Genomic DNA, 13,653 nt, shown 5'->3' on the forward strand with positions numbered 1-13,653 from the left:
CACCATACCATCCAAAAATGGGATGGTCAAACGTGACTAGATGGAATCTTCAACTGGAGTGTTCCAGATTGGCAATAGATTGTCATATCCTTTCACAATTGAGAAAATTGGCTTGTCCATGGTCAGAAGAATCAATAATAGAATCAAAAATAAACTATTTCAAACTGGTCAATTATTTAAACTTGGAAACATTGTTCTAATATGTTAAAATACATTTTAAGGTATTCTTTGAATGTAAAAACTCTCCTGCCTTTCTGACAAATTAATATATAATTTAATCTTCAGTGACTAAAGTATAGTTTTATAAATACATCTGTACCTTTTTTCATGGCTTAGATATAGGGAGAGTTTTTATTTCTCCTTGTGAATGGGTCCTCACTTCCTCCCTATTCCCCCCAAATATGTAGGAATCTATTAAGTACTAATTTTAAATGATGAAATAATATATCCACTAAACATCTGAGTGACATACCTGATAACTGGTAAGACACAATACAAGGTATTGGCCTATTTAGACAAAAGAAATATAATACAATCTCTACCCTTTAAAAAAAGCTAAGATGTTATAATCCTCCTATTATAATAGCAACATAACACTGAACAGTCATTCATTTCTTTCTAATAAAATGTTATATGAAAAGAATGCTTCAAGATCATTTAAGAATAATTTCTAAATAGACTGGCATACAAACTAAAGGAGAAACAGCGTACCTACCTTCATCGTAAGGCAGTGGTAAATGTTTTATTACCTCTGGTGTCCACCAGTAAGTGTAACTATTAAAAAAAAAAAAAAAGGATTAAAATGGGCCAAATGTAAATGTTGGTTTTCTACAATTCACTAGATAAAATGTGTTATCTAGACTATGGTGGGGTGTGGTTAGTACTAGGATAACAGGAAAAGCTCCTAAAGTTTTGCTTGAGGCTGAAATTATGCTTTAGAGCAGTGCTTCTCAAAGGCAGCATACACAGGAATCACTTGAAAATCCTGTTAAAAGGCAGATTCTAATTCAGTAGGTGGGGCCTGAGATTCTGCATTTAAGACAAGCTCCCGGTGATATCAAAGGGGCTGGTCCTCAGACTACTTTCTGAATAGCAAGTCTTTAAAGCATGGAGGGGAAAAAGAAAAAAAAACCAAAACAACAGAAAAGGGATAAGTCTGCTGCTTACAAAGAATTCATTCAGTCTTTCACCATTTATTAAGCACTTACTGTGTGTCAAACACTGTTCTGCGCTTTAGAAATGCCATGTTGAAAATAAAGAAAAAGTAGAGCTACAGGATTGTTTCTATCTTCACCAGCACAAGTTTCATGCTGGAAAGAGAAATACACCAAGATAAGAGGGAATTGTGCACAGCCCAGGAGGTGGAAGGAAACAGCACAGCATCTCGAGGAGCACTCAGGGGTCCTGGTCGAGTTGCGATCAATACTCTTTTTAAAGAGCAGAACTGACACCGGAAATGGGCAAATGTAGTCTTGATGTTCAAAAGTGAGAGGGTGAAAGACTCCAAAAACTACACAGCAATGAGTGTGATGTCAATGCAGGCAAGATAACAAATCAAGTATTTACTAGAGATGGGAGTAACCTAAGAAGATGACCAGTGACTTCTATGAATCCACATCTATTTGTAAAAACAAGCCACACCAGGCTATTCTCATTTCCTTTTCTAAAAAAATCAGATTATCAGATCAAAGGAATGAAAAAGACAAGGGCTAACTCATTTAAGAGGGTGTTTGTGTGTTAGACAAAGAACTCACCCACGAGGCAAGCACAGGCATAAATTCTAATGATGGCAGACAGAACTGGCAGAGGAGGAAAGCAGAGAAGGTATCAGTGCATATATAAATAAATTACTAAAAAATGGTTACTTAGGAAAAAGAAGAAAACATTATAAGGAACATGTTTTAACTCAGAATGCACCATGTGGAGAAAAAGAATTAAGACAGAATTAAGAGATCAGGCCATAAATTAAAAAAAAAAATTACTAAACTGTATCTCCTTATGCAAAATAAAGCTTAACAATACTTTTCAAAAAAGCTAGAGTCATCAAGACAGTATTGTACTGGGGCACAAAAACAGAAATATAGACCAATGGAACAAGATAGAAAGCCCAGAGATAAACCCGCACACCTACGGGCACCTTATCTTTGACAACAGAGGCATACAATGGGAAAAAGACAGTCTCTTCAATAAGTGGTGCTAGGAGAACTGGACAGCTATATTAAAAGAATGAAATTAGAACACTTCATAATACCACACAAAGAAAAACTCAAGATGGATTAAAGACCTAAATGTAAGACCAGAAATTATAAAACTCTTAGAGGAAAACAGGCAGAATACTGTATGACATAAATAATAGCAAGATCCTCTATGACCCACTTCCCAGAGTAATGGAAATAAAAACAAACAGGTGGGACCTAATTAAATTTAAAAGCTTTTGCACAGCAAGAGAAACTATGAACAAAGTGAAATGACAACCTTCAGAATGTAAGAAAATAATAGCAACTGAAACAACTGACAAACGATTAATTTCCAGAATATACAAACAGCTCATAGAACTCAATACCAGAAAAACATCCCAATCAAAAAGTGGGCAACTATGGAAGACGGTATGGAGATTCCTTAAAAAAACTAGGAATAAAACCACCATATGACTCAGCAATCCCACTACTAGGCATATACCTTGAGGAAATCAAAACTGAGAAAGAGACAACACCCCAATGTTCATTGCAGCACATTCACAATAGCTAGAACATGGAAGCAATCTAGACGTCCATTGACAGATGAATGGATAAAGGAGCTGTGGTACATATATACAATGGAATATTACTCAGCTATAAAAAGGAATGCATTTGAGTCAGTTCTAATAAGGTGGATGACCCTAGAATCTGTGATACAGAGTGAAGTAAGCCAGAAAGAGAAAGGTAAATATTGTATACTAATGCATATACATGGAATCTAGAAAGATGGTACTGATGAGTTTATCTGCAGGTCAGCAATGGAGAAACAGACATAGAAAAGGACATGGCATGGAGCGGAGGAAGGAGAGGGTGACATGTATGTTGAGAGTAACATGGAAACTTACATTACCATATGTGAAATAGACAGCCAATGGGAATTTGCTGTGTGGCTCAGGAAACTCAAACAGGGGCTCAGTATCAGCCCAGAGGGGTGGGATGGGGAGAGAATGGGAGGGAGGTTCAAGAAGAAGGGGACATAGGTATACCTATGGCTGATACATGTTGATATTTGGCAGAAAACAGAAAAATTCTGTAAGGCAACTATCTTTCAATTAAAAAATAAATATTTTTTTCTTTAAAGGGGGCAAAAGACTTAAACACCTCTCCAAAGAAGATACACAGATAACTAATGTGCTAAGTCACTTCAGTTGTGTCCAACTCTTTGTGACTCTACAGACTGTAGGCTGCCAGGCTCACCTGTCCGTGTGATTCTCTAGGGAAGAATACTGGAGTGGGTTGCCATGCCCTTCTCCAGGGACTCTTCCTGACCCAGGGATTGAACCCGTGTCTCTTAGATGACTAATAAACACATGAAAAGATGCTCAACATTGCTCTTTATTAGAAAAATGCAAATCAAACTACAATGAGATATCACCTCACACCAGTCAGAATGGCCATCATCAAAAATCCACAAACAATAAATACTGGAGAGGGTGTGGAGAAAAGGGAACCCTCTTGTACTGTTGGTGGGAATGCAGACTGATACAACCACTATGGAAGACAGTACAGAGATTCCTTTAAAAATGAGAAATAAAACTACTATATGACCCAGCAATCCCACTACTGGCATATACCCTGAGGAACCCAAAATTGAAAGAGACATATGTACCCCAATGTTCACTGCAGCACTATTTACAATAGCTAAGACATGGAAGCAACCTAGATGTCCATCAACAGATGAATGGCTAAGGAATTTGTGGTACATATATAGTGGAATGTTAGCCATAAAAAAGAATGCATTTCAGTCAGTTCTAATGAAGTGGATGAACCTAGAGCATATTATACAGAGTGAAGTAAGTTAGAAAAACAAATATTGTATATTAACACCTATGTATGGAATCTAGAAAGATGGTACTGATGAACCTACTTGCAGCACAGCCATGGAGATGCAGACATAGAAGAAAAGATTTATGGACACGGGCTGTGGGGAGGAAGGAGAGGGTGGGATGAATGGAGAGAGTAGCGTGGAAACATATACAACTACCATTTGTAAAACAGATGACCAATGGGAATTTGCTATATGATCCAGGGAACTCAGACCGAGACTCTGTGACAAGCTAGAGGGGTGGGAAGGGGTGGGAAGTTCTAGGGGGGTTCAAGAGGGAGGAGACATATGTATACCTATGGCTGATTCATGTTGATGTATGGCATAAATCAGCACAATATTGTAAAACAGTTATCCTTCAATTAAAAGTTTTTTTGTTTTTTTTTTTAAAGTCCAACTCTTCTAAGTGGGTCTCAGAAGGAAAGAAGCCCAAGGAAATACCTGCCCTGGGGAAGCTGGGCTGAGATGGATGGAGGAGGAGAGCATCTGAGAGGATTGAGCCCAGGACCGGGAGGCATCACCTCCCCCACCAGCACATTCACCCAGGGGAAGAGCCCCTGCACCGGGACAGAGATCTGCTTCCAGACCAGGTATCAGAGGACAGGGGATGGCAGATGGGCGCCACTTCCTCCTCTGCATAAACATCTAGTAAGTTGGCTCCTTTTCTCTGTTTCACTCCCGAGTATTAAGAGTGTTCAATTCCATTGGCTCACATAGAAAGGTTAGGAAGATTTTAAAAGGCTCTTTAACTCCACTAGTAAACTTGGGAGCTCTCTGAAATAACATATATGGATCTGAGCAAAGCAACTGATATACGTGAACAAGACAGAGATGTGTGGGCAGGATGACAGGACAGTCAAGTGTTGACAGCATGGTTAGTTAACAGCTGTTGAAATGATTCCAACCAAAAATCACATAACAGTGTCAAGGTGGAGGGAGTTGTTGGGTGGTATCCCACAGGGCTCTGCTATCCACCCTATTCTGTTCAAGGACTCACCCTATTTCATCAAGGACTTACATTAGGATCAAGATAGCCAACTGATTAATTCTGAAGAAGCTACAAAGCTAGAGGAAATAGCTAATAAATAGGATACGTGTTTACGTATTTTTTTCTGGAAGCAGGGCAAAGCATATACAAGCATGACAAGATGGCAGAGATAAGGCACGGCAATAAAAGTTCTAGTGCATAGAAAGCCCGGAGAATTAACATTATGGTAGCACTGCTGAAAACAGTCAATGTAACTTTGTACTTCATGATAAAAAAAACAGATTACCCAGGACAAAGGGAATGATGGTACCAATCATGGTACCACACTTGGCACAAATTAGACCAAACTCTGACTACTATTGGACCCAGGTTTGAATTCCACAGTTTAAAAAGAGCACTGACATAAACTGGAATATGGAAGAAAGCCTTCTGAATGCTAAACAGACTTAAAATCACAGTATAGGAGAAACAGGTAAGGAAATGGAGCTATTTAACCTGGAGAAGAAGAGGCTTTGAGAATGTGTGAACCTGTCTTCAAATATTTAAAAGACCATCAAGTGAAAGAGAAAACTGTGTTCTTAAGGTCTCAGGGGGTTAAACTAAGATTAGTAGGTAAAGTTACAGACAAACGGATCTCAGCATGATATGAGAAAGAGTAGTGTAAGTGAACTGTCCAAAAACGACTACCTCCCAACCTGACAGATGCTGGTTGACAAACCAACGGAGCCCCACCCGGGAGGACGCAGAGGGAACTCGTACATTAGACAGAAAACAGTGCCAGGAAACCTCCCAACTCTGAGTCAAAGAGATAATTAATGTATAACGCCTAAAAATACCCTGGTGACTTTGTTAACACTGATTCAAAAATGGCATCTGAGATGATATATGACATATTAACCTATTTCAGAACAAAGCTTCAATCAGCAGTTTTGAACAGATTCATAAACATGGGATTTTTGAGTCACAAAGTAGTTATCTCAAGAGAACTGGTTTGGATGAATTCCAGGCAAAGCTAGTTTATCCCCCCTTCCTTTATCATTTTATAAAAATACTATTTCAGAATAAATCATTGGTAAACAGTGTAAAATACAGATGGTCACAAAGTTTGGAAACACAGACAAATACATAATAAAGTGTTCACTGATAGTATGTTATAAAATAGATCTTAATCATCCAAATAACCATGATGGTATGGTCACTCACCTAGAGCCAGACATCACAGCATGTGAAGTCAAGTGGGCCTTAGGAAGCATTACCATGGACAAAGCTAGTGGAGGTGATGGAATTCCAGCTGAGTTATATCAAATCCTAAAAGATGATGCTGTTAAAGTGCTACACTCAACATACCAGCACATATGGAAAACTAAGCAATGGCCACAGGACTGGAAAAGGTCAGTGTTCATTCTAATTTCAAAGAAGGGCAATGCCAGAGAATCTTCAAATTACTGTATAATTGCACTCACTTCACACACTAGCAAGGTAATGTTCAAAATCCTTCAAGCTAGGCTTTAATAGTACGTGAACCAAGAACTTCCAGACATACAAGCTGGATTTAGAAAAGGCTGAGGAACCAGAGATCAAATTGCCAACATCTGTGGGATCATAGAAAAAGCAAGAGAATTCCAGAAAAACATCTACTGCTTTGACTGTGTGGATCACAACAAACTGTGGAAAATTCTTAAAGAGGCGGGAAAACCAAATCACTTTACCTACCTCCTGGGAAACCTGTGTGCAGGTCAAGAAACAACAGTTAGAACAGGACATGGAACAATGAACTGGTTCAAAATTGGGAAAGGAGTTCATCAAGGCTGTATATTGTCTGCTTATTTAACTTGCTTATTTAACTTGTATACAGAGTACACCATGTGAAATGCTGGACTGGATGAATCACAAGCTGCAATCAAGATCTCTGGGAGAAATATCAACAACCTCAGATATGCAGATGATATCACCCTAATGGCAGGAAGTGAAGAGGAACTAAAGAGCCTCTTGATGAAGGTGAAAGAGGAGAGTGAAAAAGCTAGCTTAAATCTCAACATTCAAAAAACTAAGATCATGGCATCTGGTCCCATCCCATCACTTCATGGCAAATAGATGGGGAAACAGTGGAAATAGTGGCAGAGTTTATTTTCCTGGGCTCCAAAATCACTGTAGACAGTGACTGCAGCTGTGAAATTAAAAGATGCTAGCTCCTTGGAAGAAAGCTATGACAAACCTAGTCAGCGTATTAAAAAGCAGAGACATTACTTTGCCGACAAAAGTCTGTATTGTCAAAGCTATGTTTTTCTTTTTTTCTAGTAGTCATGTACAGATGTGAGAACTGGACCATAAAGAAGGCTGAGCACTGAAGAAGTGATGCTTTTGAACTGTGGTGCTGGAGAAGGTTCTTGAGAGTCCCTTGGAAAGCAAAGAGATTAAACCAGCCAATCCTAAAGGCATTCAACCCTGAATATTCATTAGAAGGACTGATGCTGAAGCTCCAATACCTTGCCCACCTGATGCAAAGAGCCGACTCATTGGAAAAGATCCTGATTCTGGAAAAGAAGGGACGACCGAGGATGAGATGGTTGGATGGCATAACTGACTCAATGGATATGAATGAGTAAACTCTGGAGACAGTGAAGGGCAGGAAGCCTGGCGTGCTGCAGTCCATGGAATCACAAAGAGCTGCACACAACTTAGTGAATGAACAACAAAAAATAAGTGATAAAATAATATTATCTAAGTTTCTAGACTTAATGGTCATTCTATATGATTTTTAATAAGTATTACAACTAAGGAATGTAGTCGTTTTAAAGAACACTAACACACTGATGAAAGAAATCAAAGAGGACACAAACAGATGGAGAAATATACTGTGTTCATGGATTGGAAGAATCAATATTGTCAAAATGACCATACTACCCAAAGCAATCTACAGATTCAATGCAATCCCTATCAAGCTACCAACGGTATTTTTCACAGAACTAGAACAAATAATTTCACAATTTGTATGGAAATACAAAAAACCTCGAATAGCCAAAGTAATCTTGAGAAAGAAGAATGGAACTGGAGGAATCAACCTGCCTGAGTTCAGGCTCTACTACAAAGCCACAGTCATCAAGACAGTATGGTACTGGCACAAAGACAGAAATATAGATCAATGGAACAGAATAGAAAGCCCAGAGATAAATCCACGAACCTACGGACACCTTATCTTTGACAAAGGAGGCAAGAATATACAATGGAAAAAAGACAACCTCTTTAACAAGTGGTGCTGGGAAAACTGGTCAACCACTTGTAAAAGAATGAAACTAGAACACTTTCTAACACCATACACAAAAATAAACTCAAAATGGATTAAAGATCTAAATGTAAGACCAGAAACTATAAAACTCCTAGAGGAGAACATAGGCAAAGCACTCTCTGACATGAATCACAGCAGGATCCTCTATGACCCACCTCCCAGAATATTGGAAATAAAAGCAAAAATAAACAAATGGGACCTAATCAAACTTACAAGCTTTTGCACAACAAAGGAAACTATAAGCAAGGTGAAAAGACAGCCCTCAGATTGGGAGAAAATAATAGCAAACGAAGCAACAGACAAAGGATTAATCTCAAAAATATACAAGCAACTCCTGCAGCTCAATTCCAGAAAAATAAATGACCCAATCAAAAAATGGGCCAAAGATCTAAACAAACATTTCTCCAAAGAAGACATACAGATGGCTAACAAACACATGAAAAGATGCTCAACATCACTCATTATCAGAAAAATGCAAATCAAAGCCACAATGAGGTACCATTACACACCAGTCAGAATGGCTGCTATCCAAAAGTCTACAAGCAATAAATGCTGGAGAGGGTGTGGAGAAAAGGGAACCCTCTTACACTGTTGGTGGGAATGCAAACTAGTACAGCCACTATGGAAAACAGTGTGGAGATTCCTTAAAAATCTGGAAATAGAACTGCCGTATGACCTAGCAATCCCACTTCTGAGCATACACACCAAGGAAACCAGATCTGAAAGAGACACGTGCACCCCAATGTTCATCACAGCACTGTTTATAATATCCAGGACATGGAAGCAACCTAGATGCCCATCAGCAGACGAATGGATAAGGAAGCTGTGGTACATATACACCATGGAATATTACTCAGCCATTAAAAAGAATTCATTTGAATCAGTTCTAATGAGATGGATGAAACTGGAACCCGTTATACAGAGTGAAGTAAGCCAGAAAGATAAAGACCAATACAGTATACTAACACATATATATGGAATTTAGAAAGATGGTAATGATAACCCAATATGCAAAACAGAAAAAGAGACATAGATGTACCGAACAGACTTTTGGACTCTGTGGGAGAAGGCAAGGGTGGGATGTTTCGAGAGAACAGCATCAAAACATGTATATTATCTATAGTGAAACAGATCACCAGCCCAGGTGGGATGCATGAGACAAGTGCTCGGGCCTGGTGCACTGGGAAGACCCGGAGGGATCGGGTGGAGAGGGAGGTGGGAGGAGGGATCGGGATGGGGAATACGTGTAGATCCATGGCTGATTCATGTCAATGTATGACACAAACCACTACAATATTGTAAAGTAATTAGCTTCCAACTAATAAAAATAAATGGGAAAAAAAAAAGTAAAAACACAAAATAAAAAAAAAAAATAAAGAACACTAACAATACTAGTATCTGTTGGACTACTATGTGCTAAGGATTTATATGATCTCATCTGATTCTCAGAAAAACCTACAGGTCAGACACTATCACTATCTCTATTTTACTGATGTGGAAACTGAGAACTGAACCGGTTATATGTCTTGCTTCCGGTCACACAGGTACTAACTGCAGGCAGTCCCTCCAGAGCCTGGCTGCTTCCAGACTGTGTGGATCATGCGTCAGACCCAGTAGCAAGTACTTCCCATTCATATTTTATTTAATCCTTAAAGTGACCTGTGAGGTGTGTGTAGTCATTTCCTTTCTATAGTTGGGAAAACAAGATTTCCAGAGGTTTAGAAACAGGTCTAAGGTCACACACCTGCAGAAAATCCAACCCAGCTCTACCCTAGTGTCCATGCTCCAGGCTGGGTATTGCCTCTGGCTAATTCTTCTGAGAATCAGCATACGGATTTAACCATCATCAACATAACTAGTATAGGTGGGTGACTAGAAAGGCCAAAATAAAGTGCTGAAATTTATCCTACAGTCTTTATTAGTACAGTTGATAAGCAGTTTCAGTCGTTGATGCCAAAAATCAATTTTTGGAATGTTCACATTCTAGAGAAAAAACAAAACAAGGAGACCAAGTCAACTGTGAGAGTCACAGTACCTACTTTGATAAAAGTTTATTCTCAGTGGGAGGTGTTTAGTTGATTTACTTACTGTACTGTCTAATCAGCTGCATAACCTCAGTCAAGACACATTTTGTCTGCAACTCAGTTTCCTTTTTTTTAATTTTAAAACTGGGAATGTAACATCAACTTCATTTTATTCCCACAAATAAGCACCAACACTGCTTGTCTCAGTTATGTAACTCTAGGTTTAACTTATGCCTGTAATTTACTAGCAATTTAATTTCAGCAACAGAAAATCGAGTTTTGCTTGTTCCCCAAGTTATATCTTAATAGCTTCAATACTTTAAGGTAATATAAAGTTGCAGAAAATCAACCATATTTACCCATAGTCAATTGCATCAACAAAGCTAAATATAGGTATTTACACTTATCTCTCATCAAATGAACATAATTAGCTCCAGATTTTTTTTGTCAGCAAAAATTCATGGCAATCATTTATTAATACAGTGGAAAAATGAGCATTGCTTCATTTATAGGGAAAGTAAGGTCAAGCATTAAGCTGGTTATTCCAAGAAAATGTACTTAAAGGACCAAAACTGAGAAACATATAAACTCTGACATTTTCTTAATATTTGAAATATTCCTGAAGTAACAGAGAATTTGGTAACATCTGTAACATTAGCACTTGCTAATTCACTAGTTGTTTGTGGTCTGTCCACACAATTAGCACAGACTGGCAATGAACCCTGTAGTGTTCCCAAGGCACTGTTGCACAAAATGAGGGATAGGTCACATGGATGCTTTGAGAGGAGAGCCTTAGGGGCAGACTCGACATCTCAGGCCTTTGAGCAGAAGGGACCAGGCTCAAGTCTCATATGTGAAAAATGTTGCCCATTATTAGAACATGACTCTTCAATTAACAATTGTAGAGAGTCCTCTCATTAAACCCTTACAATGACTCTGTAATGTGTATCCTGTCATTTACATTGTGCAGGGGAGGGAAATGAGACTTAGCGAGGTTAAATAACTAGCCCAAGGTCACACGGCTGCAGAGACGCCAACTCAAGTCCCCTCACCCTGCAGCCTGTGCTACACAGGGAGTCCTGTCCAATCCTCAGGACACAGTTCATTTATTTGGGGACTACTGCTACCAATTTAACTGTCATCAAAACAGCCCATACAGTGAATGACTCCGGAAAGCCCAGGCTGAGCAACAGGGCTGCTGGGACTGGTGCCTGCCACAAGCACCCTGGCTCTAACTTCTTGTCCTCCCCAGTGTCAGCAAGAGTTCCCTGTGCTTCCTGGAGGAGAAAAACCAAAGGCAATTCCTTACATGTTAAGAGTTCTTTATCACCCCACATTTGTAGGAAGCACTCAAAAGTTATGTTACTGGTTTGCTCCAGTGGAGCTTCAACCTAATGTTCAATGACGAACCTCTGAAACTTTGTATCTTATGAAAACACAAACCAACTGCATTTGTTAATGACGATTTCCCAATGTTGAAGCTGAAACGCCAATACTTTGGCCACCTGATGCAAAGAGCTGACTCATTTGAAAAGACCCTGATGCTGGGGAAGATTGAGGGCAGGAGGAAAAGGGGATGACGGAGGAGGAGATGGTTGGATGGCATCACTGACTGAATGGACATGAGTTTGGGTAGGCTCCGGGAGTTGGTGATGGACAGGGAGGCCTGGCGTGCTGCAGCCCGGGGTCGCAAAGAGTCGGACACGACTGAGTGACTGAACTGAACTGAACTATAAGGACATCAACAATACTAAATTCCTCCTGGCAACATGTAGCAAGGCTGACTACTTTAGCCTATATAATCATTTCTCAAAAAGAAAGTTCTCTCATATTCAAAATAACATCAAAGCTGAGTTTAACATAGTAGACCAGGAAGAGAAATACCTTCTTCTTGTTGGTAAAAGTCTCATGGTATTTTTATGATGCAAATAAAAATCTGTCGGGAGTTCCCAGAGATGAGGTTTCCCTTCAGTAGGATGGAAAACTCCCAAGAAGAGATTAATGGAATCTTGTCTGTCAGCATCTAAAAAGCAAAAATACATAATTCAGGAAATCCATTACTCACATAAACAACCCAAGGGAATGCTTTCTTAGGAGGATTAAGGGTACATCTGGGATGTCATAGAACACACCTCTGAAAATAATAGCGTTTATACTGTAAAAGTCATACACAACATCTAAAACACCCACTAAGATTTTGAGAATTAAAATCTTATTTCAAAATGTTTCCTTTTTACTCTATATGTCTCGTAACATAGAGAATAGTGAACATAAACTGCTTCTTGAATTTTGAGAGACTCTTAAAAAGTCTTTAAGAACTGCCCTAGTTACCTTAGTGATTGTATTTTTAGAATAAAAACATTCTCACCATTTGTTAGTTTACCTGAAACAAAGAACATCTTCACTTTATGGCAAAGACAGAGGAGAAGTCAGACAAATAAAGCAGTCCAATTCTTACCCATATTCTGTTGCACATCCTTGAACAAGTCAGTTTTCAAGTTTCTGCTTTTAATCCATGAAAAGATACTCCATTTCTTTAGGAGAGACAACGTTTACAACATTTTTTCCCCTACAGCTGTGTTTGATAATGAAGGCAGAGTGTGCACACAGAAAACAGTGTCACTCTAACCATTCAACCTCTCCAAAATTACCTTTTCAAAACAGACTACAAACTAATAAAACTGACTCCCCCCACACACACACATACACACTCTCTCCTCTTTTTCTCAATTGTATTTTGGTAAAAACGATAAGCACTGAAATGGTCTCATGAGCCATCCTTCCCATCCTGCACAGCCCCCTCCCAAGCATCCTTCATTCTTTCCATTCTGGTCTCTGAGCCCTTGTATATTCAAGTTAGAGGCAGACATCCACAATATAAATAATAATCTCTTTCTGAAATTGAGCACAGAACCAAAAAGACAACAGAAATGACTGCTTTTGAAACAGGATAACATCATCATAAAATCAATTTTCTTCCAACAGCTATAGTGAACACAGAAAAATCTGAAATTACTGTACTCACTGGGCTATTTGGTCATTTTGGCAGAAGCAATAAATGAAATTTGGTACATTAAACATGGTTTCCAGTTATATATTTTGACAGGAAGCATTCCATTAAAACAGCGCTCACCCTTTATGCTACAAGTAATATATGAAAGGGATGTGTTTATATGATGAGTATACTTGGAGCCTTTTTTCCATTTGTTGAGAGAAAACATCAAGTATTAAATGATGCAGGCATTACCACCCCAATTTGCACCCTCTTAACACAATATGAAAGTAAACATTAC

At 38.8% G+C, this 13,653-nt stretch overlaps 1 protein-coding gene across 1 annotated transcript in view; it reads right to left on the bottom strand.

The window, feature by feature from the left end:
* The window catches only part of FIG4 (FIG4 phosphoinositide 5-phosphatase), a 169,879-nt gene that overhangs the window by 58,827 nt on the left and 97,399 nt on the right, over nt 1–13,653 (bottom strand). The window contains exons 16-17 of the mRNA XM_061131543.1: nt 12,245–12,383; nt 716–774 (exon numbers count right to left, since the gene is read on the bottom strand). Of these exons, the coding sequence (XP_060987526.1) occupies nt 716–774; nt 12,245–12,383 (198 nt within the window). The remainder of the gene's footprint in view (nt 1–715; nt 775–12,244; nt 12,384–13,653) is intronic.

Source organism: Dama dama, chromosome 28 (assembly GCF_033118175.1).
Source record: "Dama dama isolate Ldn47 chromosome 28, ASM3311817v1, whole genome shotgun sequence".
In the NCBI taxonomy this organism is placed as follows: domain Eukaryota; kingdom Metazoa; phylum Chordata; class Mammalia; order Artiodactyla; family Cervidae; genus Dama; species Dama dama.